We start from the raw sequence: 20364 nt of genomic DNA on the forward strand, positions 1-20364 counted from the left end.
ACGACAACCACAGTCATGATATATGCCTCATAAACCCAAATCCTAATCTAAACACTATAGGTATGTACCTTGTCTGTAGTCTGGGTCAGAAGACGTTACTGATGGACTCTCACTGGAGGAGCTGTAGTCACTGTGATATCTCTGGTGGCCGTGGATAGGATCTGAGGAAAAGACAACCACACGGGAGTGCATGAGGAAAATAAAACTATCTGTGGAAAGTTCTATTTGATCGTAGAACATCTTCATTCATATAGGATCGCTCTGACTTACAGATTCACCTGACAGCTCCATGCATTGAGGAGGCATTAAAGTGTTCATCTAACCACTTTCAAAATGGCATCGATATTTCGGTCATTTCACTCTAGGTGAAATCTTTCAAAATGGTTCACATTTTTGCCTTGATAAGGAACTTTGCCATTTTTCAACATGGTGTGATTTCTGTTGACATGGTCCGTGTCTCAGACAATAATTTTGATCAATAACTTGAGATCAAGATTATGTATCATAACTATCATTATTCATTTGAATACACTTAGCCGTATGATAGACTTATCACATGCCGAAAACACTGTCGTACAACAAAGTATAAATAACAGCCAGTTAGCCAGCAGTGGGTGAGGTAGCTTTGTACAGAGGAAGCCTAAATGCTGTACATCACCGTTTCCCAAACAGTGGGTAAGGGACGCAAGGTTGGGTCGCGGACCAATATTTATGGATCCCTTTATTTTTTCAAAAAACATTGATTCTTTTTATAAGTTCAAAACAAATGCAATGATTAGTTTCAGTATTTTCATGAAGAAATCAAAGAGAAATCAAAGAAATTCCATAAATTAGAAAGCAAATGTTTAAGAAAGTGAAAATAGCCGATCTACAAGCTCACAACACGGTTGTGAGCTTGTAGATCTGCTATTTTCACTAGTTTGGGTCCCGGGTTAATAATAATATAATAATTTCTCTTTTCTCTCACGGTCTAAAAAGTTTGGGAACCAAAAGTACCACTTCCAAGCCAGTACTTCCACATTGCTGTGAATCCACACAATCCACGTTGAAATTCAGGCCCTGAAGCCAGTAGTTTAGGAAGTAGACTAAAGACTTGGACCTGCAAACGTCAATAATCGAACAAACAATTTTCCTTTCATTGAGGGAAGCCAAAATGGTGAATACGATCAAAATGGAATCGATTGTGCAGCCCGAGAGGCTATTTGCAGAAGGCGTGCTTGTACGTCGTACCATTGTCGGCCAAGTCCATTATGTCAAAGTGTCCCTGAGTAAGACACGTAAACTGTTCCGTGGGACACATTTCACACATTTGCAAAAGTACGGTGACAAATCCCCTTCCCCCACACACAAACAGACAATAACAACTACCAAAGTGGTCTGAATTATTATCTATAATTTAATTACTTTATACATTGAAAAGGTTGAAAATGGGTGAATCGTTCCTTTAAGTGTAAAAATTACAAAGGTTGAAAATGGGTGAATCGTTCCTTTAAGTGTAAAAATTACAATGGAACGGAAACACTTTCAGGACCGTACCTTTACCCAGTTAATCAAGCCTTGTTCACCCTTGTACAAAGAACTTGAAAGTCCGGCTCCTGAGTATCAATCGCACCTACATAGCACAGATAAATGGCATTCCCTAGTCAGTGCTCAGAGACTTGGCTCCACAGATGCTCTTTTGTACAACTGGTTTCACCCCATTATATTCTGTGTCTGTAAACATCTCAAGTAAGCTGCTTTATGTGTGTCATCACAGTAGCAATGGGGAGGACTGGTCTTGTCCCGTGACTCCGTCACCTGAAAGAACTCTGAGATGTCGCTGTTCGTCAGTAAGTCCCCAGAACTTCCTTGGATGAACAGTGTCACATGTATTACAAGTTATATGGAGTGGCAATAGTGGCCATTTTCTGATTCCATCGTTTCCTTTGCTGATACAGTATGTATGTTCTTTGACATTAGTATCAGCAGTTGTATAGCCCATGTGTCTAGTATAAACCTTTTTATTGTTTGATTATTTTTTGTGCATGAACTTCCAGACTAGGCAGTTCAGTTCATACAGTACTGTACGTGTATTTACCTTTTAATGTACCCGTTCATTGTATAATAAAATAAACATAATTAAATGTTCTGATCTAGCTAAAAGGCATGTGTTTATTTTTATATTTCTTTGCTTACAAAAATGCATTACATTTTCTGCTTTGACGAAATGTCGGCTAAAACATGGTTCATAAGGACTCTCCAAAATAGGGATTGGACGCAAAATCTGGCATCGGTCGGTCTCTAATAAGAAGAGTCGTGCTTTCTGTGTGACTTTACAGTTCCTTAACTTCACACACAAAATGAACGTACAGTATGCGTGCCAACACAGTAAGTCCAGAGATACACAGGCATTTGTTCATACTCACATGCTCAGATTTCTGCATGCACACACACACATGCATAAGCACACACACTGCGGCTTGACCCTTTGAAGGAGTTGAGAACTGGGTCACTTAAAATGTATAAGATTAAATTAATTGCCTGTTATTAAAGGACCAATTCACCACTTTTCAACTTATCTTCATATAATTGGTCCTCATTGTTCCTCACATGTTCATGATAAAATACCACAATTTGTTTCTACTCAGCCAGTGTCTCATAGGAGGATTGTGGCAGTGACATCATTAGGCTTTTTTTTTTTTTTAAACAAGATTATTTTATTTTTCTATCTAGTATCTGTGTGTGTACGTAATCCATGTAAGTCGAGAACTGTTCGTCCCACCGACTTCAAATTTGACACACACATTCCACACCACCACAGGGAGTGCAGTGCCCGGTGTCGGTCGGACCCACGGTTGTCCAGAACCGCCACAAAAGATCTCTGCCCGGGCTCTGGCATCACAACACTCCATATTTGGGCATGCCTGACACAGAACTCTATACAGGAATAAAAGGACACAGAGAGACAGATATCTCCATATATGGTAATAAAAGGGACAATACAGCCGGCCACCGTCCGGTCTAGTTTTTCTTAAACGCCTGACGTTTATATTAGCTTGGATTCCCCTTCAATGATGTCACTGGTGGACCGGTTTCTGAACTGCCTACAGCCCTCCCATGAGACACAGACAGAGTGTGGCATTTTATCATGAACATTAGTGAGTGGTCCCTTTAAGAGGAATATTTGACACTGGCAAGCTTCCCCCAAAACGTGAATTAATCTAAAATGAAGCTTGGTCAGTCCAACTTCGTCAAGGATCAGTCATGTGCTATACATAAATGCTACAGTATATGTCGTCTAAAACAGGGGTTTTCAACTGATTATGAACCAGGGACCACCACCCTTACTGAGAATCAACCTGGGGACCACCACCCTGACTGAGAATTAACCTGGGGACCATTGTTGTGTTGGGAGGGGGGGATATGGTCGTGGTGTGGGGGAAATAAATTCACCTTCCATATTTAAACTCATGTTGCTGTTCATTCTCTCTATGAGTAAGCAGACACTTTTTGATTATGGGTTATGATTATAATGGTGACTCAACCAGGCAATCCGGTATGGTTTTCCTTGAGATTCTAACTCACTTTTCTGTGGAAGTTCTTGACATCAGACTTCCCAGTAACTGACAACATCGACATAATTTGTCACCAGATCATTTACTGTATGTTTCTCAACTTGTGGTCAATACAATAAATTCAAATACGAATCTTCACTTTCCTACATTACTAAATGCATGGTCAGGGACCACATGCAACACCTGTCTAAAAGACAAACCTAACAAATTCAGTTTCAGCATAACCCGGCTGCTCATGATGAGCAGAAGGGAATTTATATTTTATCGTACAACCGTGTTGCTCACCGCAAATAGCAGATCTACAAGCTCACAATGTGTCACGCGTTGTGAACTTGTAGAGGTGCCATTTCCAGTATTAGGAAATAGGAATACTAGATCTTGTTCTTGAGGTGAGACCATGTGATTCTTTGAAGTCTTTCAGAGGGAGTCAAAGAGTCAAGTTTACAGAAGAAGTGTTATTTAACTGAATAATCTCTCAATTCATTTTTCAATTATACAATTCATCACTATAAACATTATGATACAATAATGCAACAAAGTTCAGTTTCCTGGTTCTTGGCTTCACTGGCACTCCAACGGTGGATCATAAGTTAGCACCGCTCATCTACTGTAAAAACTAAAAACGCGTGATTGGCACTGAGTAATTGTCATGACTAAATTGGGAGAGAAAAAGGGGTAAAATAAATCATCTATTCAGTTAATATTATGAAACAAAGACAAGCATTCGCATTATGGGTTATCAAATATTAGACATATTTACATGACACAGCCATCACTACAGCAATTAATTCAATACATTTTATTCTATTAACTGTTTCAGACGCCCGAAGAATGATGGTTAAAAAAAAAAAGGATGTTTTGGTTTTAAATCAAACTGCCGTGCAAGTCAGGCAATCAAGGAAGGGAGGGCAGAGGAGTCAAATGAATGGTGCATGACAGTGAAAGAGAACTAAGCACTGGTTTAGTCATCACTGGTTGTTGGTCAATCCCAGTTCCCCCAGGGGAGGAGTCCTACCACCCACACACACACACACACACACACACACACACACACACACACACCATGCTAACCTGGAATAAACATTTCAACATGAGCTTACTCCACCTACCCTTAAGGCACAGAGGAAAGGAATGAAAGAGGGGGGGATCAAGGGAGGGAATATATGAGAGATATATGAGAGAGAGAGAAAGAGACAAGGGAGGGAATATATATGAGAGAGAGAGAGAGAGAGAGAGAGAGAGAGAGAGAGAGAGAGAGAGAGAGAGAGAGAGAACTGGCATAATGTTTCACCCTACACCCACTTCCATTGAGAGATTTAGACCATAGTGTTGGGGTAGGACACCTACTGGTTCACCTGTAGTACTGCCTGAAGCCCATAAGCACAAGATCTCCCCCTGAGTTTCGTTTGTGTTTTCCTTCGTTTTGTCATGTTTTTGAGGGGCTCTAGCCCCTCCTATATACAATGGCATTTGTAATGTTTGTCTAGACAAGACAAACATTAAAAATGCCATTGACAATGGACAGAGTTTAATGTTTATTTTGTCACCAACACAAACATAATGCCATTGACAATGAACAGAGTTTAATGTTTGTTTTGTCTGTCACTGCCCCCGTTCCCAAAAGGAAGGTGGGGCAAGTCATAATACAGAAGATACCATATTTAGTTTTTTGTCCGTTTTGTTCAAGCCTGCTGGCTTTCTTGTGTCTGAAATCTGTATCCTTTTGAATTCATTTCAATGAACTAATCAATCAATCAAAGCATGGACAAGTTGGGATTGCCTCTTGGAGGACTGGTAGAAATGTGGTCCCTCACACGACCTTCATGAATTGCAGCTTTTAACACTGATGCTGTGTTCATACTGACAGTTGGATGTCTCAAATGAACATCTGTAAAGATCATTATCTGTCCTACTCCTCCTTGGAAGCAGAACATTACAAGCAGCAGCTTGACAATGGTAAAATTGGCAAAGGATTAATGGCCAATTTAACAGCTAATTCACGAGAAGGCATCAACAGTGCTACTGCTGAGCAAACTATTCTTCCACATAAGGGGGTATAGTCAGTAAATGCACGCACACACAGACACACATCTTGAGAGAGAGAGAAAGGGAGAAGAGAGAGAAGGTACAGAAAGAGAAGGATGTTAGTCATTATCAGCAGTTGTTTCATCTACTATATTATACCATTCTTCATCAGCAGCAAGCCAGGGGCCCATCCAATGATTTAACACTCGGACTCCTTTCCAAGTGGTCTCTATATTGGCTCCATCTCATTCTGGAGAGTCACAAACCAGCAGAACAAGACGAGTCTTTCTGATGCATTGCAAACGCCTGATTTCCTTCTACATATCCTGTCTTTTCCATCACATTTCCTTGGTTCCCTGCCCTTTCTTCTTCTCCTCCTCCTCCTCCTCCTCCTCTCCATGTTTTTCTGCAGAGCTCTGCAGAGCTGCCTCTTGTCTAAGCCTGATTTATACTTAGTTTTTAATTTAGCTGACAGTGTCGTTCACCAGAAATATTAAGAGTTACAAGTTTAGTGTCGCAATGCATTGCAAGCTTATAGAGCTGCTATTTTCAAGTACATTCACTTTAGTATTTTTTTTTTATACATTATACTTCTACTCCTCTACACATATCTCAGAGGAAATATTGTACTTTTTACTCCACTACAATTATTTGAAGATTTAAGCCCAGACCGCACCAATGATTTTCCATGCAATCATTATCCCCAATAGCAGTTGCAAGGAGTTGCATAGGTGAATCATTGGTGCGGTTTGGGCTTTGGATTATGAATACCATACATTAACCCATTTAGGACGGGAACCCATTGAGGTTTTTACCTTCCAAGATGGGAACCCTATTTGGGGGTACAGTACAGGGGTGCAGTATTTAGCAACATAATTGTTTTGTAATTCTTGAGGGGCACTAGCCCCTCCTATATTCAGCTATAATATGAATTTTCGTCTTAAAAACATTAAATTCCCATTGACAATGAATGGAGAATTTACGCGAACGAGCACAAAGAATTTATGTGAACGAGCAAATCGGCTATTTTTGTCCTACACAAACATTAAATTCCCATTGACAATGAATGCTTGATGTACGATGATAAGAGCACCACTCACTTCACAGGGTGTGATTTTTGAGGGCACGTCTCATATTTGCCATTGACAATGAAAGGAGAAATTAGGTCATATGTGCCTCAAATATGACGTAAATTTGTGGCAACACAAACATTAAATGCCATTGACAATGAAGGGAAAATGTACGTCATATGTAGACGCGCAAATCGGCTAACCGGTCACATAAATGTAGTTGTCCATGAGATGATGTATGATGTATAATGATAAGAGCTCCCCTCATTTCACACGGGTATGACATTTTATCAATATTATACTTTTTCAGAAAACTTGGGTCAGGATTTACCAGTTAAATGGTTTAACTGACAAATTATACTGCATTATTATAGATTAAGCTAACCATGATAAACACAGTAATGCCTTATTGATTACAGTCCAGCGATAATATTGTGAATTCTGCATAAAATTTGGTAAAAGTGTCCTTTTGAATTCAGGACTTTTACTTGTAACAGATCATTTCAACAGTAACAGTGCAGTAACACATTCGAGTACTTCTTCCACCACTGGCTATTTTAGGTGTGCGACATGATGGGCAACCAAGTATAAATGAGGTGTTACTCCCTCTCTAGGATTAGATAAACAGTCTGCCTCTGGGCCAGCTCAAGCTGAGGGGGGACACAAACTCAGACACCGAAGTTATTGACAGTCTGGTGGCCTCAGGGAGAGGAGGAACTCCCACCAAAACATATGCTGAAGTGGATAATGACAGCTTACTGCAACTTAATGTTTCCTCCGTGTTTCTTGACTCAGCACAAAACCCCACACAATGTAGCTTTTGTACAAAAACTCATTTCAAGTGAAGATTGAGTGGAAACAATAACAAAAAAATTGTACGACACTGCAAAATCGTATATATCTAGTCTACTATAGCTGAACATTGTTGTTGTGCTTTTAGAATGACTGGCAACATCAGAAGCAACAGCTAAACGTATGTAATTTAGATAGCATTTTATGTAGACATAGCACTAGACAATAGCGCTTTACTGTACAGATTTTCTACTGTTAAGACAGATGTTAGGTTCTTAGCTTGCTTATAAATCTTGATGACAATTTTGTATGAATTTTATGTATTACCATGTGTTGTTCTTGCTTACTGTAAATCGCTCTGGATTAAAAGCATCTGCTAAATGCCTAACTTGTAACTTTTAAATTGGTAGGTTGAGTTCAGGGTAGTTCAGTTTGATAAAAAATGGTCATGCTCACGACCAAAAGCTTCCAGCAAAGCTTTTGTCATTTGCAAGCACCAATTACTGTTATACCTGCGGCCTTTGAAGTTAACCAACCAAACCAAATAGTATGAACATTTGGGGGGGCTGTGCTTATATATAGGCCCCTCCCGTTCTGTAGGACTACAGTATTCCACAACGGTTCTCCGGCCCAAACCAGCCCAGAGCCACATGACCCGCTGCCAAGCGCCGGAAAGTCCAATAACGTTTGGAATTCCCTCATCCGCTACACATGACTCCAATTACAGACTTCAGGGTCTGCTAGGAAACTTTCTACAGACTGAGGCACCTTGGCACTAAAGAAATGGGGGTTGGGGTTGGGGAGGGGGTGGGTGGGCGAGTGAGTGGGAGGGTATAAACATGCACATGCACACACACACACGCAGGGCAGAGAAGGAAGACAGGAGCGAGCAAAAAGTTTGGCACCGTGTAACTGGAGGAAACCTGAGAGCATTGACCACTGCTGCGCCATCATTTTCCTGCAGAAAAGAACAGAAAAAAGTGAGAGAGAAAGAAGAAAGAATATTTGTGCCAAGTAACACATCTACGAGGCCCTGCAAATGGCCTGTACTCAATTAGGCCCCATTCATGCTGTTGCAGAACAGCTCTCTCTGGGGCGGAATATGAAAATATTCATATTCAGCCCCTTTGTTTTAATGGAAGGGAACATTCCTTTGCATCAACAGCCGGGGTCTCTTAATATCAGCTATTTTCTTATCTGTTGAAAACTATGAAATAATAGACAAGAGGCCCATTCAAGGAGAGTCACTATTGGATAGAGTCACTCACTCTCTCTCACAGGTTGGTATTACTGTACTTTGAGAGTACTTTTTTGAGGGGCGCTAGCCCCTCCTATATACAGCTTCTTGTCATAACTCGTGTCACATTTGCCATTGACAATGAAAGGAGAATTTACGTCATATGTGTCTGAGCAAATCAGCTTTTTGTGCCAACACAAACATTGTCAAATGCCATTTGACAAAATGGTTAAAAGATAATAGTTGACAAATTAATTTATGGAAGTATATTACATCTTTTATTGGATGATGTACGATGATAAGAGCTCCCCTCACTTCACACGGGTGTGATTTTTGTTTTTTGAGTGGCGCTAGCTCCTCCTAATCATGGCTTTTGAATATGGCAGCCAAGTCTATGGGATTTTTAGAGCACTGTTTGTTTAGAGCACTTGTGAAATAAATCGTTTGCCAGCAAAGTCTATGGACTTTAAAGTATGTTTAGGGCACCAAAAATGTCTTGTGGCTGATATAAATACAGTGGGTGCCCCTCACTTCACATGTGTGATTTTTCTTTCTACAGCACACACACACACACACACACACAGTCACACACACACACACACACACACACACACACACACACACAGAGTGCGCGTCTCTTCTCTTCACACCCGCATAGTAAATACAAAAGAAAACCAAGTGCGTCTGATTATAATCAGTAAGAGGGGAAGTAACAGAGAGAGAGAGAGGAGGAAGGCAGGCCTTGCTGCAGGGGATGAACAGCCATACTGTCAGAGAAAAGAATGCCTTGGGTTGGTTTGGCTCGGTCAGAATTAAAAATAGCTGCCCAAAAAGCTGGGAGGGTGTGCAGTTAGGAGGAAATGGAGACTCGGGAGTGTGGAGGAAGGAGAGAAAAATAATAAGAAGAAGAAGGGTTGGATGACAGGCAGCAGTTTATGAGGCCGTTCGTCGAATGCTCTCCTCATGTACACTGTCCCCAGATGGCCCGCAGACACACACAACATATTAACTGAGGATGTAAACATTATGTTCCACATGTGACCCGTTGCATATAGCCGGGCTGCCTAAGAAGACTTTTCGGAGAATTCAGTAAGCGCTCCAGAGTAGCTTATAGCTCTTGACTGCGGAGGTGCCGCTGGTTCACATGTTGGGTTTAAAAGCGTGAGAATCACTCACTGAATAATGGGTTTGTGTGCCTTAACCACATAAACCACAGCGTCCCTATAGTATTCTGGGGGCGAACATTCAGCGAGAATAGCAGATCTCCAAACTGAAAAGATTTGTTTTCTTCGGTGAAGAGATTTAGTGTAGTGGGAAAGAGGGAGAAACCAATTATAGACTAGAGTACCACAGGACTGTGACTGTGTGCGTGTTATCCTTTTAGCCTGAATGTCTGACTGACTGTACCTTGTGCCATTTACATTTCTGACTAATACAAGTATTCTATCAATCAATGAGCCCTAGGGGACCCTGGTCAACAAGTATAGCTTGAATTGGTTAATGAACGTTGTATGCAATATTTGTTTATGGACTAAAATGTTTGTGTGTTTGCGTGTCCACAAAGAGAGACACTCTTGGCCATACAGAATGTATGACAGTTAGCAGCAGGTTATGAATAAAGCTAACCTGTAATTTAGAATCAGCTATTGGGAAACTTTGTACGCCTGACTCATACATTCTGTCTAAACATTATTGCACCGCCTCCACCGATGGTGTTTCATTCAAGCCAGCCAGCAGCCAGCTTTCATCCCACGCAGCAGTTGCACACAATAAAATTCAGAGTGTTCATTTAACGCTGAGAGAGTGTACAAGTTGACCTGTAAAAAAAGGTTAAATTTCAACATGAACACTTACACATTTTACTGTGCAGCCAGAGTGACTCTGTGCTAACATCATCCTATCACACCAGCATCACATTAACCTCTCCGATAAGCTCACCTAACAGCACACACTATTTCCATTCAAACTGCGGTGTGTTCCTTCTCCTTTGTTTAGACTGTACATATGAAAATACATGAAAAGGTTACCGTCTAATATGCAACGGATTTATAGAGGCAAACTAACTCAACACTGAAATCCACATATTAGCCAGGACTAGTCAGGACTCAGGAATCAGGATGAATCAAATTCATAAAATTGAAACTTCCGGGGGAGTTAAGAAGTTCTGTGTTGATCTCACAGGCCAGGCTCTCAGAGATGATCATACATCTTACCATCAACACATACACCTCAAACCAAATCTTTAGAGATGTACTTAGTCTGGAGTGAAGTGCTGGAGTTTGTATGTTCTCCCCGTGTCCCCTAGGGTAGGTACCCTCACAAAAAACATGCAGTAATCCTGGTCTCTAAACTACCTCCCCCAGGCCAGCCGGGGTGCCTGATGGAGGAGAAAGGAACTGGTCGGAATAACGTGTTCCATCCACACACTACGTCCGGCCGGGGAAACTCCCCCCTGTCAGGTGAAAAGAAGCAGCTTGGACTCATGCATAGAAGGAAGCATGAGGTCAGTCCGCTGCCCCCCATGTTGGTGGAGCAAGTGTAGCGCCCAGGATTACATTAGATAATTGACACTGTGTGAGGTTGCAAAATCATGGGATAAAAAATGATAAGAAAAAAAAAGTACCGGTACCTAGTCTGAGCCATAAATAGTATGTAATGTTAGAACATCAGAGTCTTATGATCAGGATACAGTCAATCTACTGTAAGGAGCAGCAGACAAGGTTCTGAGAGCACCTTTGAAAACGCTTCATGAAGTACTCACCATCTATCGCCTGCCGTAGTACTTGCAGCTTCCGCTGTCTCTCCTTGATCTTGTCATAAGCAGTGTTAAGGGCTGAGCCAACAGACAGGGCTGAGTGGTAATGGGGCTTCCTGCTCTTCAGTCCACCGAACTCAGAGTACCGAGAAGCCCTGGAAGCCTGCGTAGATGTCTTTTGCCTGCCAACGGAATGGGTACTCAAGGCACTGCTACCCCTCCGTGCGTCCTCCAGAGCCCCGAAGCGCAGAGCGTCGGGGTCTATGCAGGCCAAATCCACAGAGGAGGCCCAATTCTTCCTTGCTCGGCTCGGCCCTAGATCTCCACTGCGATAGGGTAAAGATCTCTGGTCTAGTTCCACAGGCCGTGCTCTTTGTTGAGAGTGGGGGATTTGCAGATGGGTGTGGGAGTGCTGGTGCTGAAGTGTGTGTGGTTTGGCGTAGAGGTCCGTGGGGGACTCGGACCCGGGGTCGTAGTCAGTCGGAGAGTATTGCAATGGCGCTGCAGCCTCATCCCCCGACATAAGGGCCTGGATGGACAATGAACCCATGGAGCGACTCAAACCCCGGTTCAAAGTAGCCTGCTCCTGAGTCCGAGCCCGGTAGCGTTCTAGAACCCTGGGTGCGGCACTTCTCCCTGAGAGAGTGAAATAATATTAAAACAATTAGCATCGTTCTGAACTTGCCAGATCGAGTATCATTGAGTGACAAATAGAAAAAAATCACAATGAAACCATGGAAATCCAAAAGTTGGAAAATAAATAGACTAAGTTAGATCATCAAAATAATTTCCCATAATTGAGTGATCATTCTCAACAAAAACTACAAATACCAATAATCGAAATGTAGGTAATTGTAAGTAATGTATGTTATTCTTTTCTACCAAGTCATTATGCCCATTCCCCCAGGCTGTCCCCGTCACTGCTGACCCCTGCTAGTTGGTCTCTTGAGGAGGGGTAAACAACCACGTGATTTCCCTAGTAGCTTGTTTTCATGAGACAGTGAGCCGTTTCATAACACATGCAGAGGAACACACCATCATCCTTACTATTGCTAACCCGCTAATTAGGCACCCAGACGCTGACCCAGACACTGCAACAACTTCTAATGATCTTGAACAAATTATTATCTGGTTCAGTTTCCTATCTCCAACCTCTTTGGACTAGAGATGGAGCTTCACAACAACCAGCCATTGATAGTGAATGAATTCAATTGAATTAAGTTAAATCAATTTGTAAAGTACACAAACAACACACTGGACAACAACAAGCATTAACATCATCACTTCAAACTGTGTATTTAATTAACTAATTAACCACTTAACGCCACTAGACACAGTGAAAATACCTGATCTACAAGCTCACAATCTGTTGCATGCGAGCTTATAGATCTGGTTTTTGTAACATTATATGATTTTTTATTTATTCATTTATTCGTTTTAAGTTTCTGCCTATAATTACATAGAAAAGAAAAAAATAGGGATGCCAGTGCATTTACTAGCCGGCTGCAGCTGAGTTGGTAGAGAGGCCAGAAGGTCACCGGTTGGCACCCCGGCCTGCCATGTCTATGCGTCAAAATGTCCCTGGGCCAGACATTTAGCCCCAACTGTGGCACTGTATTAACCCATTCTGACAGATTTTAAAAATGTCTTCTACATCCTGACAGTTTTCTGAAAAAGCTATGTTTCTATGTCAGTCTTTCTTCGATTTTTCAAAAATAGCAGACCTACAAGTTCGTAGTGCGCCACTCGGTGGCGCGCTATGAGCTTGTAGATCTGCTATTTCAATAGCTAAAGCAAAACATAATGCTAACACCAAAAGGGGTTCCCGCCCAAAATGGGTTAATACTAGTTCCCACTGCTTCATACAGTATTCTGTAAATACAGAAGACACATTTTGTGTATGGGCAAATATACCTCATCATTACCTATACAAATATGCCTATGACAACAACAACTAAATTAGAATATTAATAAGAATGAGCCGGCATCTCTTCTTGAAACACTGTATCACAGCCACTATAAGAGACTGATTTGTGTGTGTGTAGCAGCAAAGCAAAACATACTACAAAGACGCGCTCACTGAGGCGCATCTCCATCATGTGTAGCTGTGTGGACACTGGACAGACAGACAGACAGACATATGACCTTTTCTAGAGTCTAGACAAGCTTGAGACAGATATAAATGACGAGAGACCACGAGAGCAAGAGAGACTCATGACTGGAGGTAGATGCTTGTAAAACATTGCATGTGGTCCTTTAATCTACAGAACAAAGCATGTCGGTTCTTTATGAACACAACATCAAAGAAATTCAGTCTTCCAGGAACTCAGTGGAAACAGACCAGGGATAGATCGAAACAAAAAGTTTAAAACTGAAATTTAGGTCAGACTTTTTCGTTTCACCACTTTTACTGACTGAATCGTTGCCAGACGTTTGACAACCATTAGCATTGTGACGTTGCAGGACAGATGTAGCAATGAGGCATAAAACATCTAGCACGAAAAGAAGAAACAAAGACATAATTCTCCCAGTATGGGCCAGCAACAATTAAAGCTTGGAGCCACTGAACTACAAGTGAGAATCACTCCTCGGGAAAGAAAGACACTTCAGAACTGAGTAATACTCTTTGCATGTACTTTCCCTAGGGCTGGCTGGTGCTCAACCTGGAAAACAAAGCATTGATACAAACAGCAGACCAGCAGTTTCACTGGTGATTCCAAAATATGTATATCTGTAATCAATGCCATGCCGGGCTGCTTACATAACCAGAATGACGGCCATGTTTGTGTTCTGCTCTCCTCTCCCACTGCCTGAGAGAAATATCCGAGTTCTCTCAAAAACCACTGGGAAGATTTGGTCATATTTTCCTAAATTAAATCCTACTCTGGGTTGCTATGTGGTGCTTCATGTCTAGTTTCAGTTTATTTTTTTCAAGTCAGACAGTCCAGAATATCCCACCCCCTATTTTCTTTCCCTCCTCACTCTGAGCTAGAAGGAGATGTCAGGACTATTTTTCTTCCTGAGTGAAGGAAGGTCTCACAGCCAGGGTGGTAAATGTACAACAATGCGAATACGAGAACAACTACTTTCTTTTAATTTAATTTGATAGTTTCTTACCGGGTGAACGAAATAATAAATATTATTATTATTATTACTATAATTCCACAATCAAGGAGAATACCAGCACTCACAGAAATATCTTTAAGAGTGCAGTCACAGTGAACTTTAAATTCTGCCGCATAGTGGGAACAGAGCATTCCCACTGAAAAGCATAGGCAGAATTAAAGTTTGGTGTGACCACACCCTGAGGCACTTTTATTTAGCTGGCACGGGCAGCATACAGTAGAGGTAAACTAAAGGCAATGCTGGGTAAATATATTTGTGCCAAATCTTGCAGGCAGGGGTTTGGGTAATGGTTTTAAACTGAAACGGAGGTTTCGTTTGGTGAACTGGTTAAATCCTACCAGCCTATTGTGAGACGGCCATGTGAATATTTCAAATAACAATGTTTGGTGTGGAAAGAGCCCAGTGTCTCAGTGCTGTAACATGGCAAAACATAAAACTACATCTCACCTTTTCCACCCTACAGCAAGAACCATGCAGAGGACATTAAAAAACAATAACTGTTACTGACTCATTGGTACTGAGAAAACCACCAAACCAGGCCAGACGTTAGCTGAACAATGTGCGAGTGAAACAGGAGCATTATCTTCAGAACTCCCTCTGTAATGTTCTGACTTGTCCACAGCTCCAAGCTAGTCTGCCAGCGTTTCGCACTAGGTGCTGACATGGACAAAACGCCAAGATTTGCATACTAGCAATCATGTACAATGTTTCTGGTCTGTATCCTAGCCAAAGCTTGTTATTCTTTTGTCACGGGACGTGTCGCACAACACTGTTCTGTTTCACAGCTCAGGAGTAATGGTCTAGCAACATAACTTGTATTAGAAAGAATACAAACACTTCTAATCCTGTTTACGAACTAAAGCTGCTCATGTTGATCTGTGAAAAGGAGCCCTGATGTTGCCACCACACCCCTGTTACCTGTTCACACAAGTGTAGTAGCAGTAACTCCTCATTACTTTTGTAGTCTCTCTAGCTTAACCACATGAACCCTAGCGTCCCGGTTGAGGCGACCACTGCACCAGTCGACAGAAATAGCCGATCTACAAGACGTTGAAACACTATCGCCTATTTTTGGTCAACAAAGTGTAGAGGATTTAAATAGTTAACGTTCTACTCATAATTAACTACATAATATAATATTCCCAAGAGAGTTCCAAGATACAAGATTTACAAACGCTGTTGTACAGATATGATCAGAGGCAGTGCGAGGGTTAGAGGTGAACACAAAACTACTGTACCAATCAATTACTTCCTCCCCGTGCATATTTAACACAGCATTGCAAAAATCGGAATAGATCAGATTTTTTTTTTTTTTTTTAACTTTAAAAAAGGTACATAGGGCCCTATCTGGCCTACATTTCATAGCTTATCTACATCGACACATTGTGAGCATGTAGATCAACCATTTTTAAATGTTTTTCAAAATAGTAAAAAATGCTAAAAGGTGTAGTGAAATGTGAAACATTTTCACACTTTTAGAACATATCCGTGGTCATCGTATGGTCATTCCCAACAATGGATGCCAAAAAAAAGGGGATTTTTCTTTTTTTTCTGTTTCTGGGAATGTCCCAAAATAGCCAGCTTCTGGTCTTGTGTGACAAAAGAATTGAGTTAAATTATGAAGTCTACGATCTGTAAAGATCCTGGGAATTTTTTATTAGGGCTGCCATCAAAATTTGGGGTGCTAGATCCTAGAAGAGTTAAGCTACTTAATAAGCGAATTGGATTCACTAAAAACCTCCATCAGTGACTCAGTGGTATAGAGAAATCTACAGAGTACTTCCAATGGAAAGGCTCAGTGCCAAATTAAAAGAGAGAGAAAATAACTTTATGAATATATGGCAGCCGCTGATAGATTACTTGCCCAGGGGTAGATCTACTGTGATTTATAAAGGAAGTGATTCATTGGATTGGAGAGCCCCAGCTGTACTCTTGCAATTTGCCTTCTGATGTGCCCGTGTGACGTACGTGTGTGTGTGTGCGCGCGCGTAAGAAAGTGTCATAATAGGTGAACATTCTGGGGAAATAGGCACCAAGTACAGAACCTTGTGGTACCCTGGTCAACAAAGTAAACTGCAGTAAAACTGTATAAATAGACAGTAGCTAGCTGCAAGCAGTACTTCCGGGCAAAACTATGGGTGCTTTTGCATGTGGATATGCCTCACAATCTGAGTTTATTTTCTTATTACCGCCAATAGAATGTCCTATAATAAAAAGTTAGGGCCTCTGGAGTTATTAAAGTAATATGGATTTCCTCATTGATTGTTTCAGGGGCAAACTCGACAGTGAAAACCTCATACTAGTTGGAATTCTCCACATTGCAAAATGAGTTCAGTTCTATGGAAAACCAAGCATTCATGAAAGCCAAATGCATATTGAAACTTCGTACGGAGATGATATCACAGGCCAGGTTCTCGGAGTAAATTACATACTCTGACCAATAACATGTACGTTGTAGCGGTTTGTTGGGGAAAGTGTCGGGGTGCCAGTCAGAGACCCAGTTTGACCCCTGATGCAAACAATAGACACACACAATACCATACAAAATCATAAAGAAAATACACACACACACACACACACACACACTTGAGAACTTTATTTCTCAACAGTGTATTAAATTCAGCAGTGAACCAAACCCCCCAAAATGAAATAACTGTTCTTATGTTTTCCAACAGTCAAGAGTCAGGATTAGGCTATTATGTTCAGTAAAGAGTTAATCTTAAGGTCCCTGCACAGTGCACACTGTGTTTTTTGGGGCGCTCTTATCATCATACATCACATTTGGTGCTCAGCCAATCAAATCATCACACTCCGTGCTACAAACACATTCCATGCTCAAACGGACATACACACAAAGCTGTGCCTAGGAGGGGATAGCACCCCTCAAAAATGGCAGCATTTGCAGCTGAAATGTGATACTTTGCTCTAACGGAAGAGAGCCCACACAGGCTCTCTTATATCAGGTGTATATTCTACACAGAACAAAAGCCGCCCAGTTGCACAAAAAGCACGATGCCCACTGCACTGCACTTGCGCTAATGGCAGCAATCAGTGGAGTTTTGGAAAATCGACTGCGAGAAGTAAATAACCATTTCCTTCCTCAAGCAGGGTGCCAAGACATTATACTCCAGAGCACTGGTTGTGTGTGGATGACACAGATCGAGACCGTCACCCAGTGAAAAACCGTTCAATCTTTGCAATATTTCATTCATACAAACACCCCAAGGCAACGTAGTTGTATAACTCTCTGATCAGCTTGCACTTTGTTGGGACCCCCAGGGGGTTTCAGTTAAGTGCTTCAGTACTGAACCTCAGTAGGCTTCAGTAAGGACATGTATGCAGGTATGTCAGCTGCACTCAACTTACCTGAAGGAAGTCCTTTGCCCCGCAACCTCTCTCGAATCTCCTTACTTCGCTCTGGCAGAGACTCTCTGTCAGTCAGCAGGCCATCCAGCTGTGACCAAAGGGGGACAAAAATGAAGATGTGAGGTGAGAGTATAAAAGAGGCAGAGTACAAAAGGTCAGAGAAGAATAGAGAAGGAAACAAGGAGGAAAGAATAGTGACAAAAGCTGTGGTTAGGATACCATTCTTCCTCTTCTAGCTTGGGGGTAAATCATATCTTAGTTGTGGTTGTTTGAGAGGTGATCTATTATAATAATGAATGTATAGACGTGCTGTCATTCAACTTGCCTATTGTGCTTTGATGGGGCAGATAAAGGTTGTTTGACCTCCACTGAAAACTATTTACTGAGATAATGGCATGCAGCGTGGCGCGGAAACCTGAGAAACACACCAGTTTAAATCAGATATGGTAACTTTCTGAGACGGTATGAGATTACCAGGAGTGCAAGAGACTTAACACATTCCCTCCCGTTACTATAGGCCAGTCAATTCTCCTTTAACACTCAGGACGCCAAGCGGCTCCATAACCCGCCAGATGACGGGTTAAGATTTTACCCCACAGGTCGCCATACGGCGGGTTATAAGGTTTATATCAATTCCAAGCAGCCGAAAGCTCAAAACTAACCTTTCGTGCTGTCCAGGTTGCTAGGCAGCGCCTATGTTATTCCCAGCATGAGGATTAATTTGCGCGCACCCCATAAGGATCCACTCATTGTAGTTTCTTTGTCGGTTGTTTTCTCAGAAAAATACTCCGAAGTTGTTGTTTTTGTCCAATCTGTCCGACGTTCAGATGTAAATAGTGATTTCTTATTGCATCGCGCCCGACATATTACCGCTTCTAGCGAAAGCTAAGACATGTCGGCTGCTGCTCGTACAACTTTTTGCTCCTCCTCTCGTTGTATGGGCTGTGTGACCCGGAAGTAGCAAGTAGTAGTAGCAAATACACAGATATTGGCTGGCTGCCTGCAGTGACATTAGCTGTATCCAATTCAATGGCTTCAGATGACTGACTCAAATGAATTATGAATATATACAATTCATTATATATATATATATATATATATATATATATATATATATATATATATATATATATATATATATATATGTGTGTGTGTGTGTGTGTGTGTGTGTGTGTGTGCATTACATGCACAAGTATATATGCATTGTACCTGGGAAAGGCTGCCCAGTACCAGACGGACCAGTTTTCGGACGTAGGTGAAAGGGGGTTCACAGCTGGAGTTTCTGATGTGTTTGCTGCAGACGTCCAGAACGGTGCGCACAGACATCCGACTCAACGTCACATCATCACACATGTTGAGTAGGAGGCTGTTCAGATGCTCGCCTAGTTTCATAGGCTGAATTGTGCATGGGAAAGACAGAAAGAAAACAAGAAGAAAAAGAAAACATCACAATCATCAATACACTATCACTTATTGACCCATTGAGAACTGAGACCAGATTCTACAAAATGTCTTCTAAATCCTAAAGGTTTTCTGAAAAACCTATGTTTCTACTATGTCAGTGGTTCTCAAACTATTTCATGTCAAGGACCACCCCAAAATATATGTATTCAGCCGGGCGACCCGCATTTCAAAATATGTTGTTCCATGGACCCCCAGAAGCAAATATATATACTGTATGTGCATGCTTATCTCTATTGAAGATAATAATTGTTCCCCGTTTACTTAGTGTTGAATTCAGAGCTCCGCAGCAGAATCTGTCAGCAACTCCTGTTAGGAATGTAAACAATCACACGCGCAACCGGTAGAGGAGGGACCAAACGGGCCGACATCCTGTTATCGACATTCTATTGGGGTGCCGTTTTTCATTTTTTTTGCCAATGGATTCCTAAATTGATTACTTTAAGTTTGATTATCTGCTGCTGTCGCTCAAGAGACTGTGATTCTATACCTGCTGCTGCTATTTATATCTGTATCCAATGTTTCTTCTAATTGCACAAGAAGCATTTCTGCCCCATTTAAGTTCTATTTTGACCATGCACCAAGTTATGCACATTTTACACAATGTATTGTATATTTGACAATGTGTCTTCTTGTTATCCGACTTTGTTTCCCTTGCTTCTTTCTCTATTCTTTAACCACGTAGCTTGTACGAGAAATAATTTCATCCACCATTTTACACCCATGTAACAATAAAGTTGAATTGAGTTTTTATATGTACAATGTGCATGCATATCTCTATTTAATACAATAATTGTGCCCCGTTTAGTTCATGTTGTATGGGTATTTTTGTAAAATATATTTGTACATACCCGACATTCATCCTCTGCATTTAGCACTCCTAACGAACAGCAGCAGACTATTTTTAACAACGCCCAGGGAACAGTACCCATTTTGGGGCGGGAACCCCTTTTGGTGTAAGCATTATGTTATGCTTTA

At 41.4% G+C, this 20364-nt stretch overlaps 1 protein-coding gene across 5 annotated transcripts in view; it reads right to left on the reverse strand.

Annotated features, from left to right (window-relative positions):
* The window catches only part of ptpn13 (protein tyrosine phosphatase non-receptor type 13), a 75234-nt gene that overhangs the window by 36259 nt on the left and 18611 nt on the right, over positions 1 to 20364 (reverse strand). For all 5 annotated transcript variants that reach the window (XM_080756140.1, XM_080756141.1, XM_080756139.1 and 2 more), the window contains exons 5-8: positions 19135 to 19320; positions 17926 to 18013; positions 11440 to 12069; positions 69 to 161 (exon numbers count right to left, since the gene is read on the reverse strand). In XM_080756140.1, the coding sequence (XP_080612266.1) occupies positions 69 to 161; positions 11440 to 12069; positions 17926 to 18013; positions 19135 to 19320 (997 nt within the window). The remainder of the gene's footprint in view (positions 1 to 68; positions 162 to 11439; positions 12070 to 17925; positions 18014 to 19134; positions 19321 to 20364) is intronic.

Source organism: Protomyctophum bolini (genome assembly GCF_963924005.1).
Source record: "Protomyctophum bolini genome assembly, chromosome: 22".
Taxonomy (NCBI): Eukaryota; Metazoa; Chordata; class Actinopteri; order Myctophiformes; family Myctophidae; genus Protomyctophum; species Protomyctophum bolini.